This window comes from Astatotilapia calliptera, chromosome 11, assembly GCF_964374335.1.
Source record: "Astatotilapia calliptera chromosome 11, fAstCal68.1, whole genome shotgun sequence".
NCBI classification, from domain to species: Eukaryota; Metazoa; Chordata; class Actinopteri; order Cichliformes; family Cichlidae; genus Astatotilapia; species Astatotilapia calliptera.
This window is the reverse complement of record NC_137432.1, coordinates 37295510-37311683: the sequence shown is the minus strand read 5'-3', so window position 1 is coordinate 37311683 and position 16174 is coordinate 37295510. Positions and strand designations below refer to the sequence as shown.

The 16174-nt window shown below is 40.9% G+C and overlaps 1 protein-coding gene and 1 long non-coding RNA gene across 2 annotated transcripts; both read right to left on the bottom strand.

Annotated features, from left to right (window-relative positions):
* Positions 1-1423: 1423 nt before the first annotated feature.
* LOC145431991 (uncharacterized) lies at positions 1424-6601 on the bottom strand. The gene is made up of 4 exons (XR_013912329.1): positions 6396-6601; positions 2733-2828; positions 2604-2629; positions 1424-2032 (listed from the first exon to the last, which is right to left on the bottom strand). It is a non-coding gene; the product is annotated as an uncharacterized LOC145431991 (long non-coding RNA).
* A 5889-nt stretch (positions 6602-12490) lies between these two features.
* LOC145431989 (uncharacterized) lies at positions 12491-14617 on the bottom strand. Its single transcript, XM_080308578.1, has 4 exons — positions 14153-14617; positions 13755-14006; positions 13192-13281; positions 12491-13020 (listed from the first exon to the last, which is right to left on the bottom strand). Exons 1-4 carry the CDS (start codon positions 14280-14282, stop codon positions 12761-12763), a joined length of 732 nt encoding a protein of 243 aa, XP_080164704.1. The 5' UTR covers positions 14283-14617; the 3' UTR covers positions 12491-12760.
* Between the last annotated feature and the right edge of the window lie 1557 nt (positions 14618-16174).

The window sequence follows — 16174 nt, the reverse complement described above, 5'->3', positions numbered from 1 at the left end:
GGAGTGCCCACTCCGGGTCGGGGATGAGTTCCTGCCCCAAGTGGAGGAGTTCAAGTATCTCGGGGTCTTGTTCGCGACTGATGGGAGAAGGGAGCCGGAGATAAAGCGGATGAAGATGGATGGATGGATATTTAATTTTCCATTTAACTTAGTAAAACTTCACTCGGTTCTTGTGCTCACTGGAACTAAGCTGCTGTTACTCACCGTAAACTCGTCTGTGAGGGCTGAGCCGACTAGATTTGAATGTATTTATCTGATAGCAAAACTAAAAAACTGCAACATTTAATGAAGTGTAGATCTGTCACATGGGCAAAGAAAGATTCATTTTATTATTAGTGTTATAATTTTCTTTTAAATTTAAAGCTCGGGGCTTTCTGTTTCTGATGTTACTGTCAAAACTAAAACGTTGTCTGACTTTCTGTGTTGGTTTATCTGCTCGTGAGTCAAAGTGACTCTTTAAAGTGTGTGAAAGATGACCTCATGAACAGGAAGGCGCGAGGGAACCGCCGGACTGCTCCTTTTGTTGTAACACTCTTACATCAAAGGTAAGATGTGCAGCTTCTTCGAACTTGTTGAAGTGTCTGCCACATGCTGCACAAACACTTGCTGTGAAGAAGAGATGTGCACGGTTTGTTGGCTCTGCCCCTGACTCCTGTGAAAAACCTTAACCTGCTCGCTATTTACAGCATCAGTCACAAGCCGGGACCGGGGGTCAGTGATGCTGTAGGACACGTTACACAGATTTGTCACTTTCACATATTTATATACTCTCAAAGTCTGCTGCGGATCTCAGTGAGGAGATCCACAGAGATTCAAAGAGTTTCCGATTAGAGCAAAAGACGGCCGATGACCCTCCCATCACCAAAGCAGACTGTTGTCTTAGTTTGATGTGTAAGGATCAACTACTCACTGCATTTTGTACTGTTGAAATTTGAGCTTATTACATATTAACCTTTTATGGGCACAAGCCGGAGTTCACTTAGAGCCAGCAAACCTGGATAAATGTGGAGGGCTGAGTCAGGAAGTGCATGAAATCAAGGATGCAGATAATCAAGGACCAGGTTGATCAGGCCCACGGTGCCGATGACGGCGTCCGGCGTTGTTGGCCAACAGGATATAAGTGGAAACGCTGCTACTGTTTGAAGAAAACACAGGATGAGCAGAGGGGAAAAACATTATGTACAGAGAGGATTCCCACTCTGCTCATCTGGACTATTATTATCATTATTATATTATGTGCACATACTTACAGCTAATGAGGCTGTAGACAGCCTGTTTGTACTTCTTCATGTGCGTCTTAATAAACTTTAATAAGTGATAAATTCCACCGGCTCCCTTTCAGACTTAAAACATTTATTTACGCCATCACAAACGTGTGACACCAACCTCGTGTTTTGTATTTTATTTCAATAAAGAGAGAACATTTCAGAAGAATTGAACATCATTTATTGAGAAAGAAATTTATTTTAATGAATCTATTTGGTGACTGGACTCCGATGGCTGCTGGTGGCCCATCAGAGTCAGACGCTGGTGGTGGTGAAGGTGAACCCTGAGGCTTGGACGGAGCTCGAGTGACTCAGCGGGGTGGGGAGGAGGGAGGCGGGTTTTTAGAAAGGAGAGTCGGAGAGGGAGAATGAAGGAAGAGCACTGAAATTTAAACCGTGCAGAGCGGAGGCTGATTGGCTCAAAGGAGGCGAGCATAAAGATGATTGGACTACACTAATGATGCCAGTGTTGAGAGTGATACAGGATCTATTGCTTTAAAAAAAACTGCTTTTATTAAAATGAAACTTAAATTTAAAAAATGGGGAAGCTTGACTTCCTCTGGCCTCCGGGAGGAAACCCCGCTGCGGTTAATCGAGGTGCAGAGATGTGAAAGAAGAAGCTGAAAGTTGCAGATGCATAACAGGAAGTGAGTTCAGAAATCATCAAATGATAGCTCGTCCTTGGCTCCGCCCACCAATCAATTCCAGGCGTGAAGAATCACCAATCCCAGCAGGAGTACCAGGTTCAGCTGGCCAATCCCTGAGCCCTGAGAGAAGTCACATGGTTCACAGAAGCAAAAACAGCTACTTTGATATGTGATGTTTGACACGGATCCACATTTATGAACTTTATTATTTTTATCCAGACTAAAATTTAAACGTATCAGCTCTGAACCTTTAAAGCTGTGGAATTAACATAATCAACAATAAGTAATCAGTACTCACTATCAACATGTATTTTAATTAATATTTAAAATGTTAAAAGGAGCAACTTCTCTTAAAGTTTAATAATGTTGACTAACATTTACTTTAAGGATGATTTATGGATAATAAAGATTTTATTGCTTTTTGTGTCTCACTGAAAACAGAACACAGCCACATTAGACTTATTCTATGATGTCATCGAGAAAAGAGTAGAAAAAAATATCTGAAGCCCAAATTTTTGGCTCACTAGAATTTATTATTTGAACCCTCGACCAGGATAAACACAAAATGTCAGAAAACACTAATAAACAGAATACAGCATATATATAAATGTGAGTTAAATATTGTGAATTTGTCCTTTAACAATGCGTCTGAACATACATGGACATAAAACCTTTTTTTTAAAGCGCTCACCTTGTTTGGGATCATAAGCTGTACCTCTGAAAACACAAAGACACAGAAAAGCACAGATGCTGATGGTAGTGCCATCAAGTCTCAGTTACTAAACAGAGTTTGTGTGTTTGCGTGGGTCTCTGCTGTTACCGGGGAAGCTGGAGTAATCAAAGGTGTGGTCGTTGTAGTCGTAGTCTGTCGGCTGTGTGACTGTGTGATCGGTGGTCAGCTCTTCCGTCTCGTGTCCTGTGGAGGAAAATGAAGCGCAAACATCAACAACATGTGAGCAGCTGGGATTTAAAGGAGGCCGTTTTCCTCTTGCTAACAGCGGCTGTGCTAAACTTTAAAAGACTTTAAAACAATCCATTCAGCTTTCATGGAGATGTTTGAGCTGTTTAGGAATCACGAGCGTTTTCATGGTTTTTACCAAATGCTGTGCTTTTACTGCAGCTGACCACAGCGCGCTCCCTCCCATGTTGAAGAAAATCAACTCCTTTGCTTTGAGAAACTCTTCAGTGTCTTTGGATCGTTACGCGTTTGCACCATGAAGGTCTGTCCGATCCCTCGCTCCGTACACGTCACAGTTCATCTGCACGCGCCGGCTCTGGGCCGTATCTGCTTTGAGGGGAGTACTGTATTTCACAAATTGTTATCTTTGTTTGTATTCAGTATCATGTCCTAAATCTTGGCCACGCAAGCAAAGGTAGCAGAATTTTAATCGTACTTTTAAAGACATTTTAAAAAACTTTGACCTCATTTTGACCTTGAAGAAGAGGTCAGAGGTCCAAAGGGACACGATATACAGAATGTGTATCTATAAATTTCCAACATGTCTGTATGTTGTCAATACAAACAGAAAAAGAAGCAAGTTTAAATAGCTCTATGTAATATATAATTATAAATATGAGAATATACATGATGTAATATTGAACCCCTGAGGAAATGTATATTTCCCTCAGTATTATTATTATTGTTTTGGCCTTGAAGAAGAGGTCAGAGGTCAAAGGTGACTAAATCTTTATATGGTACTTCCTACATGTTGATGATGCACCCACACTATTGGGCATTTTGTCAATTTTCCATACATAAAATCATAAAGTTGACCTTGAAGACTTTGTGAGCAGAGTTTGAATGGATCATCAACATAACAGCTATGGAACGCCAAGACTGACATAATGAATCAATGAAATACACCATTAAATAATTAATTAAAATGTGAAATAAAGAAATAAAATGTGAAATAAAGAAATAATTAATTAAAATGTGAAATAAAGAAATAATTAATTAAAATGTGAAATAAAGAAATAAAATGTGAAATAAAGAAATAATTAATTAAAATGTGAAATAAAGAAATAAAATGTGAAATAAAGAAATAATTAATTAAAATGTGAAATAAAGAAATAATTAATTAAAATGTGAAATAAATAAATAAAATGTGAAATAAATAAATAATTAATTAAAATGTGAAATAAAGAAATAAAATGTGAAATAAATAAATAATTAATTAAAATGTGAAATAAAGAAATAATTAATTAAAATGTGAAATAAAGAAATAATTAATTAAAATGTGAAATAAAGAAATAATTAATTAAAATGTGAAATAAAGAAATAAAATGTGAAATAAATAAATAATTAATTAAAATTGGAAATAAAGAAATAATTAATTAAAATGTGAAATAAAGAAATAATTAATTAAAATGTGAAATAAAGAAATAATTAATTAAAATGTGAAATAAAGAAATAAAATGTGAAATAAATAAATAATTAATTAAAATTGGAAATAATTAAATAAATATGCATGACACATTTAATTAATTATTTAATTATGTATTTAATGAATTCATCATGTCAGTCTTGGCGTTTCACAGACAACACACTAGAAGAATGACAAATGCATGCAAATGCTACCAAAACCAGAACCTCCCTGGTTGAAGTAATAAACACCAGTGACCCCGAGCCACTGGCAGCCCTGCAGTAATATTGTCTCCATCATATTAGAGAGCCCATGTGCTTCAGAGCTGTTTCTCCTTCTGATAGACGTCAACCTCGGTTTCATTTATTCTGTTATTTTGTTCTTTGTGCAGCTTTAGATGTTTTCTGGTGAAGTCTACTCCGGCCTTCTTGCTCAGGAGTACCATGAGGGTTTGACAGTGACATCCCACTGAGTCTTCTTCACTTGGTTAGATGCTGTAAAGTGTTTTTTCTTAAGCAGGGAAATAATTCTGAGGTCTGTTGTGAGACACAGGGCACACCATGGATGTGTATATGTTATATTTATCTTCAATAGAGGACTTTTACTATTCAAAATCTTATTCTTGCACAATTTTAACCCTGGTCAAGACCTTGGCTTATTTGTTGCTAACTTTACTGGAAGCCCAGCAGTTGCTTCATGCTCCAGGTTCATCTCCCCACTTCCTAAAACGTTTCTGTGCCAGCTCACGACCAAAACACCCAACACAGCCTGCTGCGTGAATACAAGGATGCACAAGTTTCTGGGAATAATGTTTGTAGCTTTTGGGCTCGTGCCAACAAATAAAGAAGTGAAATTCAAAACATTTCCTCTCAGTGCTCTCCCTCATGGGGGAGTTAAGCTGCAGAGAAGCCAGAAAATGCTTGACAGTGAGTAACACCAGATGAAATCCACGATCTCGCTTGAGTGGATTGGATGGGTTGTTACCAACCAGTAGCGCCTTTAGAAATATATTTACTGAGCAAATAGAAGACAAGTTCAACACCGTCTTTACCTGCTGCATTACATATTCATGTGTATTGTTACAGTCTTATTCCATAATAGATCAAATTCATTTTCACCTTAAACTCCGACACAGAGAAGTTTGGGCAGACGTTCTGCCAGGCTCCATCAGGTTGGATGGTGAGCATCTGTGCACATGTTCTGAGCAACATTCACAGGCCGGTCTGTGATGTGCTGTTCTTTCCAGATGCACTGTATAACTAGGCCAGATTATTTCACAGTGTCTGCATGTTATACCCACAGAGCTACAGTTTAGCCTCATTTCCTGTCTTCTTCACATCTAAAGGTAAACCCACGTCCACATCACACACCCACAATGCAATGCAAAGTGTCTGAGGCGTGACTGCAGTCATATCTGCAGCAACATTTTTGTTTTCAGGCAGACACATTATGCTGTCTTTAGTTTGTTCCTAGTTTTAAACTGACGCCTGCATTGTGCTTGTTTGTATCTATAATTTTATATTCCAATATATTTTAAGCACAAGTTACAGTGAACCTCAGATTTTATTCTAACAGATTTTTGTAAAACATGGAAAAACTTCAGTTTGTGGATATTACAGAAGCATTGGATCCTTTTCCTAACGAGCCTGCTACAATGACGTTGTTTTGTCTCCCAGCTTTCTGATGAAACAATAAAATCACAAACATGTGAACAGGATTATATTTTATGCTACTCGAGTATTTCCAGGACGATGTCCTAAACTAGTCTAAAACCCACAAACACAACATGACAAGTAAAGTAGCTGAGTCCTTTGAAATGACCGGGTTTTTAGAGAAAGACGTCAACAACCGTGAGTCTCGTGGTCGCTTCTGCTTTCAGTTCAAAGGCCAGTTTATAAAGAAGCAGTTTATAAAGACATGTCATCGATTACAGTTTTGTTTAGTAATTTTTAGTCTATCAGACAAACAAAAAACTCAGTGACTCTTCAACCTGTAACTGAAAGAATGAAACACACAAAACTTTCATGGATCTTTCGATCAATATCAGACCTTTGAGTGCAAAAGTAGGTTTAGCCTGAATATTTATAACACAGATGTGTCAAAGGTCATAGGTCACTCACCACAACAGGACGACATGATCAGAGCAAGCCAGAGAGAGACGGAGAGCAACACATTCATCCTGGACGAGAGACACAAACTGACTGAGACAGACAGAGAGAGAGGGGGAGTGTCTAAATGGAAACTCTCCAAACGAGAGAAAACTTACAGCCTTTAACGAGCCTCAGCTTTGTGAGTCAGACACAACAGGCTTTTTAAGGTGAGGCCACTGAAAAAAACAAAGAAAAAAGTTTGAGCCTGGATGAGGAGAGTAAAATTTCACAAAAACAGTTTTTTTTCACAATTTTCTAATAAATCTATAAGAAGAAATTGAAGGTCAGTGAAGAGAAAAGGCCAAATTTATTTAAAAAAAAACCTCAGAAATATATGAAAAAGTTGAAAATGTATGCGTCTTATTTTACCCCAGTGTGTTCCGACCAAGGTTATTATCGTTAACGAAAACTAATGAAATAACGAAAACTAGAAGTGAAAAAACATTTTCGTTAACGGAAATAAAAACGAGACTTTGCGAAAAAAGGAAAACTAAGTAAAACTGTTATGAGTGTTGATAGGTTTGTAGCTTGAACCTATTCGCTGGAACGTTGAAGACAATATAATTACACAGCAAGCAAGACACGAAGTAGGCAAAGTTCTTCATGTTTCTCGTGCACAGGAGAGAACCGGACAAACGCCGTTCCTTCGCTTGACCCCAGTTGCTCTCGTCCGCTCCCCCGTAACACTGCTCTTTTATTGAGGTTACATGAATATGCATAGGTGCATTAACATATGACGTCTACATACAAACAAAGAGTACCTTGCCTGTGTGTGTGTGTGTGTGTGTGTGTGTGTGTCCCCATAAATGACTTCCCTAAACCTGCTGGTCTGGAAGTCCAGCAGTTCATCTAAACAAAAGGCACTTGGACTAAAATGCCTTTTAGCATTTATCCTACCATAAAACAATGAGACAAGGTACGACCTCTCCCATGCTCCCAGAGTGCTCTGGAATACACACAAAGTTTGCAGACTATCAAGGATCAAACCTCTACCAATCTAAAACTAATTATAAAACTCTATATAAGTAGATATTTCTAAGCATAAATGACAATCAACAATACAAAACCTAACAAGTGTTCACAAAACTAACTAAAATTAACTGTGTGTTCCGACCATGTTGTTCAATACAGGCGACATAAAAACAACCAGCAGTGAAGAATTTCATTCTAAGGGTTGAAATTGTCTCTGCACTGAATCATATCTGTTATTAACCTCTGTCTCTCTTCCACAGCATGTCTTTATCCTGTCTTCCTTCTCTCACCCCAACCAATCACAGTAGATGGCCCCGCCCCTCCCTGAGCCTGGTTCTGTCGGAGGTTTCTTCCTGTTAGAAGGGATTTTTTCCTTCCCACTGTCGCCAAAGTGCTGCTCATAGGGGGTCATATGATTGTTGGGTTTTTCTCTGTATGTATAATTGTAGGATGTACTGTACAATATAAAGCACCTTGAGGAGACTGTTGTTGTGATTTGGCGCTGTGTAAATAAAATTGAATTGAATTCCTCATCAGAGGAGGAGTGTCTCCCTCGTCACCGCGGGCGAGCGGTGCTGTAGCAGCTGCTCAGGTGGATGTGTGCGTATGTGTTCCTCTGAGTGCTTATAGATGCGGGTGCTGATGCTGACGAGCGTGCCTCTCACGCACCTTTGAAGAAAGTGTCACCAACTACGAGGAGGAGCTGAGCAGTCAGCGCAGACCAGAGAGCACCGCAGGTACGTGAAACCTGAGGCCAGGTTTCAAACATGCTGTGATGCAACCCTTGTTCGACACACCTGACCTTTGACCCTTCCACTTTGTCTAACTACAGGCCGATCTCCAACTTGGAACAAACTGTTTACACCCAGCTGAAGGGCATCCTGATAAGTCTAACATTTTGGACGTGTCCCAGTCTGGGTTTAAAACACACCACAGCACTGAATCTGCTCTTTTAAGGCTTTTTAAGGACTTATTTTTAGCCGTGGATTCAGGGAACAGTGTTTTTAGATCTAACAGCTGCTTTTAACACGGTGGACCATAACGTTCTCATCTCCACAGTCTTGAGACTGATCCACGCATTTATCACCTCTCGCCTGGATTATTGTATTTGTGCTTTGAGTGGAATGAGCCCGGCCTCCCTCTCACGTCTACAGCTGCTACAAAACACTGCTGCACAATGTGTAGCCAGTAAAAGCAAATGAGAGCTCCTAACCCCGGTGTCAGTGTCCCTTCACTGGCTTCCCGTTCAAGTTTGAATCCATTTATAATTCCTTTATTTGTTTTAAGTCTCGTAATGGTCTTGCCTCTTCTAATGTCTGAGCTTGGCTTTTAACCCAGTGACTTGTCATCCGTCTTAAACGTTTACCTTTTGTATGTACCTGCACTGTTTGTTTCTTTAGCTCCTATGTATTAACTTATAGCCGGTTTATTGTTTAATTCTTTTCTATTGTTTTGTACAGCATGTTGGTCAGCTGTGCTTTAGCAATAAAGTGAAAGTGAAAGTATGGAAGTCAGCAATGATCAGGCGCAACAAGAGCTTCCCCAGACTAAGGAAGAACAAAGGAAGTCTGCACCGTTCAGGGGGGAGAGCAGCTCGTAGCGAAGCAGCAGACTGATACCTTCATGGTGACTCATACAAACAAAGTGAAAATGGCAACCAGCGTCTTTCTCACAAGTTGCGTGTAGCTGAAAACCGCAATAAGAAAGTAAGTGAGCACTCAGGATCAACTAAAAATGTAGAGTCAAAGTCAAAAGAGACGAAACAGAAGTGAGAATGTAGTAAGAAGCTGGTGTAGTGCTGCCACAAGCTGGAAAAACCTTCAAGGACCAGAGCGAAACACAGAGCAGACTACTGCCTGCTCTCCTACCTCACTCCTGCTTTACAGGTGAAAACAGAGCAACAGGACCGCTGAGTCTTTGACTTTCTTTATTTTCTGCTGTGTTTTACTTGCATCTATTTGAAAGACTGAGTGTAAACACAAAAAATATTTTATTTTATGTGCTGGAATGTGCAGAAAATAGGGTTAAATGTTAAACTAATTTCTTCCAGTCAGAGAATGTTGCAGATAATTAAATGTTTGCTTGATGCATAAAGTTAAAAGATTCAAACTAATAAAACAAGTTTTAAAATGTTACAGCATCAAGGTTAAAACTCTGAACTTGTTTCCAGAATACGTTCAACATCATTTCTCACAGTCTTTATATCATATCTACACATCGAGGCAGAGTCACTGCCTCGATGTGTAAGACGCTGATTCACATCGAGGCTACTGCAGCAGGTTATGGGAAGCTTTTTCTGCTTCTTCATTAATAAAAATGTAGTTTAAATGTCAGGAACACGTCTCTTGAGTTACTTCACAACAACCTCATCACAGGAATATCCGAGCTTTAGTAGGCGGACCTAATAATTGAGGATTTTGCTTGTGGATGCTCAGGAGGAGCAGCAGCTCCAACAAAGACGCAGAGTAGCTTTGAACCGGACAGAACCTTTGCTGTTTCGGACCCCATAGACCCAACCTCCAAGGGCCAAGAAGAGTTTGTCCATTTGTACAAAACCTGGCACTGAATGTGCAACGATTTATATTTGCCACTAAGGCTTTGGCCTCCCTGCCCTACCATGCCCATGCAGGATGCTGCAGCATAAACACTGTGCCCTGGCTGACATTGGTCAGCTGGATGTGTAGAAGAGTGACGTCCTTCATCCTGGTCTTTAGTGGCACCAAATGTTATATGTGGAACCTGTTTAAACAGGAACAATGAAGAGACACCTAGGCTCCGGTAACTGGACAGGTGCTTTGGTTTGTGCGTCGAGTGGACAGTTTTACTGAGATGCTGACGAAGACTCAGATATGAGAAGATGAGACCTGAACACCAGTGTGGATGACTCCAGTCCCATCTTTGCACAGTTCTGAGTCCAGGATAGATTATAAAGCTACTTTTTTTAACATATTAAAGATCGGACACCCCAATCATTACACTGCATATGTCAACTGCACTCCAACTTGAGGCTGGAAACCAAGGCCTGAGTTTCACCTGCTCAAAAACTAAAGTAATCCCACACACGTGGCTTTTTTAAATAATTCTCTTTCACCACCTTGAGTTTGGGGGTGTGACAGGACTCCTACGCGTGCTCCTGTATTAGTGGTGGTTTCAGCGGTGAGACATATCACATTATCACAGATATGCATTTAGGTGTGTACAGGTTAAAAGTGGAGCTGGTTCAGGACTCGATCAACCAAGAACTGCTGAGCCAATCAGGTGCGACGAGATTGGTCCTCAGTGGAAAAATGTGTTGTAGAAATTCCTCTTTAAGTGTTTCTCAGGGTCCTAGAAAAATGCATACACTATTGGGCTTAGAGCCACAAATCGACCACGCCCAAAAAAGTGCTATAAAAAATTTATATATTAATATTTTATTCCACTTTAAATTAGCCAATCTTTTAGACCTACTTCTCCTTGAAATATTCATGTTAAGTTTTAATTACATTTCGCGGATTTTAACTCTTTATATCCCGGTTTCGTCACATGAGCGCACTGCTTTTTTTGCCCCAAAAAACATAAAACTTGAATATTTTCCAAAAAAAACATTTGAGGTAATATTCAATTGTTATTATAATTAGGCCTTTAGATGGACTAAAGATTGGCACCAACATTCATTTCGATCGCCTTTTATTATTTTTTTTCAGGACCAGAAAATGGTCTCCAGGCGGCAAATGCTCCTCCTCTAGGCCGAAATAAGTGCATCTTGCCGGGGTAAGTCGCGACGATTACCGGGGCACGATCACCGGGGACCCGTTTTTCCAGCACACACGCCCGATACCACGTGACAACAAATACGTCATTTCCTGTTGACTAAAAAAAAAAAGCACCCTCTCACCGTGTGTTCACACCGAACGCGATGGGCGCGTGAAAAAACGCCAAAACGCCCCTAACTTGACGCCTGCACATTCGCGACCTCTACGCGTGTCCAAGAAAAATCGCTCGCGCCCCAAAATATCATATTTTCACGCGCGTGAACCGGAAATGTGGGAGGGATGTGGGAGGGATGTGGGAGGGATGTGGGAGGAAGTTGTGCTAGACCGGTATCTTTGAAAGATGGCAGCTGTCGAGCTAGCGCTTGAAGAGAGAGTCTCCCTTCTTTATTTACTGTGGAGAGCAGAGCAGCGGCGTAAGAGACGTCCTCGCCGTACCTGGGTCCATCAGGTCCTCGAGACGCGTGATCAGTTTGGTGAGTTTCACCATTTGCTACAGGAGCTGCGCCTGGATGACGGCAGATTCCAGCGATATCATCGCCTGTCACCTGCTGTGGGAGGTGTGGCGCCTGCTGTGGTGGAGCCGTTGCAAGGCCTGGGTCGTGTGGCAGCAAACAACTCCTCCAGAGAGGCTGTCCTGGTGAGGGAGAAGTTCATGGCTCACTTCTCGGCAGAGGGAGCTGTGTCTTGGCAACCAAAGGAGTAGCCTGTTTGAAGTCTGAACGACTTCCCCACAACGGCTCTTTTAAGAGCCACCCACAAACCTCTAAAGAGTGTTCCTGTCTTTTTAACATTTTCTTAATGAATGGAGCTCTACTCCAAAATAAACTAACCTCTTTTTACTCTGCAACTTGTCTTCACTATGTTCCTATATACAGTGTGGTGCAAAAGTTTGGGCAACCTTATTATTAGTGTCTGTGAAGGTTCACAGTCATTATTTTCCTGTATGAATCGCTGTTACAGTAAAAAATGTTACTTACATATATCATATAGGAGACACACACATTGATATACACTACATATTTATGTTATTCCTCTTTTTTTGTGTTGCCAATTTATGCACCTGCTTCATTTAGTTTAAAGTTATTGCACTTTCTGTAAATCCAGTGAACTGCATTTCACTTCTCAAATATCACTGTGTGTCTCCTATATGATGTATTTAACTGACAATTTTTATTGTGACAACCAACGATTTGTACAGGAAAATAATTACTTTTCACAATGTTGCCCAAACTTATGCATCCCACTGTATTAGTATGTTTTGTTATTGGTGTAATATGAAATAAATTCTACTTTTGTCAAGTCCGGTGCCAATATTTGCTGTGTAGTAGAACAAAGACATTTGTCAGTATAAATGTTTATTTGATAAAATATATAAATTCAGTAACAAAAGGATAAATATATGACATCAACTATTTACAGACAGACAGGAATAAAATATACAAATTCAGTAACAAAAGGACATAAATAACATAAATATATGAGATCTAACTATTTACAGAGAGACAGGGATAAAAAGGACCCAGCTTGGAGTGGAAGAGCCTCAGGGAGAAGGAGGAGAAACATAAGAACATTGTTTCTGCCCTGGAGAGCTGCTGCCTCATCAGTAAACTACTGATCATTAGGGTCCAATGTTTCCAAATTTAGCACAGCTGTGCTGTTTTCAAAAACTGATTTATAAATTTGGAATTTCACGAATTCTCGTGTCTGAGGCGGCATGCTCTCCAGAGCAGGAACAAGGCTGAGGAGGAAATGCTCTGTTGCAGACGGGCGTGGCCTCTTTAGGGACTCCAGGATAGCCAGCTCCACCGCCGATGGACCGTCCTGGGACCCTTCCCTCGCCCGCCTTCGAGCTGTCCTCCTCTGTGGGCCTGTAAAACACAGAACAAAACACCACAAAGAAATGAGAATGCTGCTACTAGATTTTTATTTTTAAAATTGAATAAAACCAGGATTTGAACAGATTGGTTGTAGATATTTAGTAAAGGTGATCACAAGGGGATTCAAGCAAGTAAAAAGCGATCAGTGCTTGATGTTCATACCTGTGGGTGCAGCAGCAGGAGTGGATGGACCAGGGACTGGGGAGCCAGGAGAAGCAACAGGAGAGGACTCTGCTGCATGATTACTTGACTCTATCAAGACAATATTAAATGTTAACAGGTTGAAGACAATAGTCATAGAGAATATTATGTTATTATATACTTATTATTATATACAGTGGTCTCTCATTTATTGCAGCACATGACCAGTAGTCACAGTTCTCACAAGTTGATTCTGAAAGTGCAAACCAAGTCAATTTTAAAACGTTAAAGTATGCTGCGCTTTTTCTCTGTCTGCGGCGCCAATTTTGTGCGCCTTTTTTGCTCCCAGTGCAGGTGCCTATTTCCGAATGGGAAATAGGCACCTGCACCGGGAGCAAAATGCAGAATGCAATGCGCATTGTTGAAAGCTGTACGGTGCAATAAAAAGAAAGAAATCAGCGACAGGCGAGGCCGTGACGGATGAACGGCGGGACTACTGTATACTGTTTATTACTAAACAAAATATATTCCTGTATGACAACACGCATTAATTAACTGCCTACATTAATTCATTGTAAATATACCTTCTGACTGACACTCCCCTGCTGCCTCTTCGGGCTGTCCCTGGTCCTCGGGGGAGAAGTTCTCCACGGTCCGCACCATATTTCCGCTGGTCTCCCGCGGAGTGAGGAAGGGGTCCAGAAACCCCATGACCGTGAAGAACTTCCATCTCCTCCCCGATCCTGCTGCCGACCCACTCCTCTTCTCCTTCTCTGCCCTCTTCTCCTTATTATAGGTGTCCCTGAGGCCCTTCCACTTTCTCCTGCAGATGTCCTCTGAATAAACGCATTATCTGGTTAGCGGAAAGCTATTTGTACAACAGTGGGAAAATCGCGGGACAGTAGGCGGGCTTGCTAGCTTGCTAGCTTTTGCGCGGCTTCATCGGGTCAGTCTGAAAATTAAAAAGTAGGAATGAACTTACCAGGTTGCCCGATCTCCTCACTGATTTGTCTCCAAGCTAGGTCCTTTTTATTCCTGTCTCGGTAGAAATAATAGGTAGCATCGTATAATTCTGGATGATTTGCCACAGCACTGATTAGTTTCTCCTCCATTTTGAATGCAGAATGAATGGCTTTGGCTGGATCTGCCCCTTTGAACTAGGTAACAGCCACGTCACCAGGCTCCTGATTGGTTGTCGCGGCGCGATTTTACGCTGGAGTTCAGATTTTTCCAACTCGAGCGGGGGAGGCGAAACGCGCGTATGCACAAAATGCAACACATAAACTCACGCGCGTGGATTTTTTCGCGAGTCAAACGCCTGAAACGCCCTACACTCACGCGCGTTTCTGGCGTTTTTGCGTTTTCGCAACGCCAAAACGCTTCCGAATTTTCGCGGGGGCCGCAATCGCGGGTCAGCGCGCCTTTCCATTGACTTTACATGTAAACCTGACGCTCCGCCTGCCTCTATCGCGTTCGGTGTGAACACACCGTCACAGTCCTAGGGACCAAAAAATGGTCCCGCCCGATCAGCGGGCGAAGCCGCTGCTGCACGCCGGAAATGAGGCTTCATTTCCCGCAGGTCTATCTAAGCAGCCCGCTGTTTTCCAGCCCGGGGTCAAATGTGGAGCAAGGGCGCCACCCGGTGGACAAATAAAAAAATTACAACTCTAAGGCCCGTCCTGCAAAATGAAAATGAAAGTTAAACATCTACGATCCCTTTGACCGTAATTAATTTGCAGTGAAAAATAGCGTTTATAATGGGTTTCAATGGGCACAAATCGACCACTAAGCCCAATAGTGTAAGTTTGTCTGTAGCTTAGCCACTGAAGCTAATTGAAGGAAGTCAGACTTGAATTTTGAAATAAAATCATATCAAACTTTTTTTTTGGAGAATTTGGCTATAGTCCATTCAACACTGTGCAAATGGCATGTAATCAAAATTTGAAAATAGCCACAAATCGACCCAAGACCCTCCAGGGGTTTTAAATGTGAACATTTCATACATACTGTGTTAGCGTTGCTTCTTCCTTCTACCAGCTTTATTATTAATTTTCCAAATTTTCTGCAGAATTTTGCTGGTTTTTTCCTAATAAATGTGTCATTTTTTCTATTAACTTTGCCAGTCTTTCTCATAAATGTAAGACGTGTAAATGTTTTTAAAAAAGCCCCTTAACTTTTGTTTTTACTGAAAGCTGCTGAATAAGTGATTTTTGATTGGCTGGCGGTTATCAGTTATGATACACACTCACCCCCAAAGAAGTAGAGTCAGCACGTCTTCTTGAGTAATCATTTATTAATGAATTTAAGGCCACTCTGGACTGTGCAGAATTCATAAGGGGCGCAGAAATAACTCAATTACATCATCCTGGGTAACTTCACTCTGCGGCTACGGATTTCTATTTTCACATCAGAACGGAGTCAAACCAAAGAAAACGTTTAAGCAGCTTAAAGAATCAAACATATTCACAGGTAGAGGCGGCTTGATACGCTGAAGTAAATGCTCAAAATACAAGTTTCCAGTTCACAACACAGCATGCTTCATATGTTTGAAGTGAGCACTGATATGTATTCAGCACTAAGTTGTTCTTGGCCATGCATGCCAACTCCCAGTACAGATATATAGACGATATTATATGAGTGTGTAAGGCCAAAGGTTGAATATGATTTCAGAGTAAAGTCATAGTCTTCACACAGGACAGGACAAAACGAAGGTCTTTACAGAGCAAAAAAACAAAAAAACGTCAAAAATGATCCCCGTCCACAAACTGTATATAAAAGATGGCTGTAGCATCGTGCCTTAAACCTGCAATCTTTTCTAACGACCAGCAGGTGGCCCCAAAAACAGGACTGCACTAACATGTAGAGCCAGTCGAGGGGACTGACTGCTTCCTGTTCATCGCATCGTACATAATGGACTGTATATAAATGATGGACGGAGCCACTGTGACATCACATCAATCCTTCCCATCAAATTTTTTTTTACTTTAATAAATGTACATGCTGG

Excerpts from the sequence above, each read along its gene's own strand:
- LOC145431989 (XM_080308578.1), bottom strand. The coding sequence starts at position 14,282 with ATGGAGGAGAAACTAATCAGTGCTGTGGCAAATCATCCAGAATTATAC. Across the intron at positions 14,007-14,152 it reads TGAGGAGATCGGGCAACCTG|AGGACATCTGCAGGAGAAAG; the intron begins GTAAGTTCATTC and ends GCGTTTATTCAG. Across the intron at positions 13,021-13,191 it reads TCCTGCTGCTGCACCCACAG|GCCCACAGAGGAGGACAGCT; the intron begins GTATGAACATCA and ends TGTGTTTTACAG.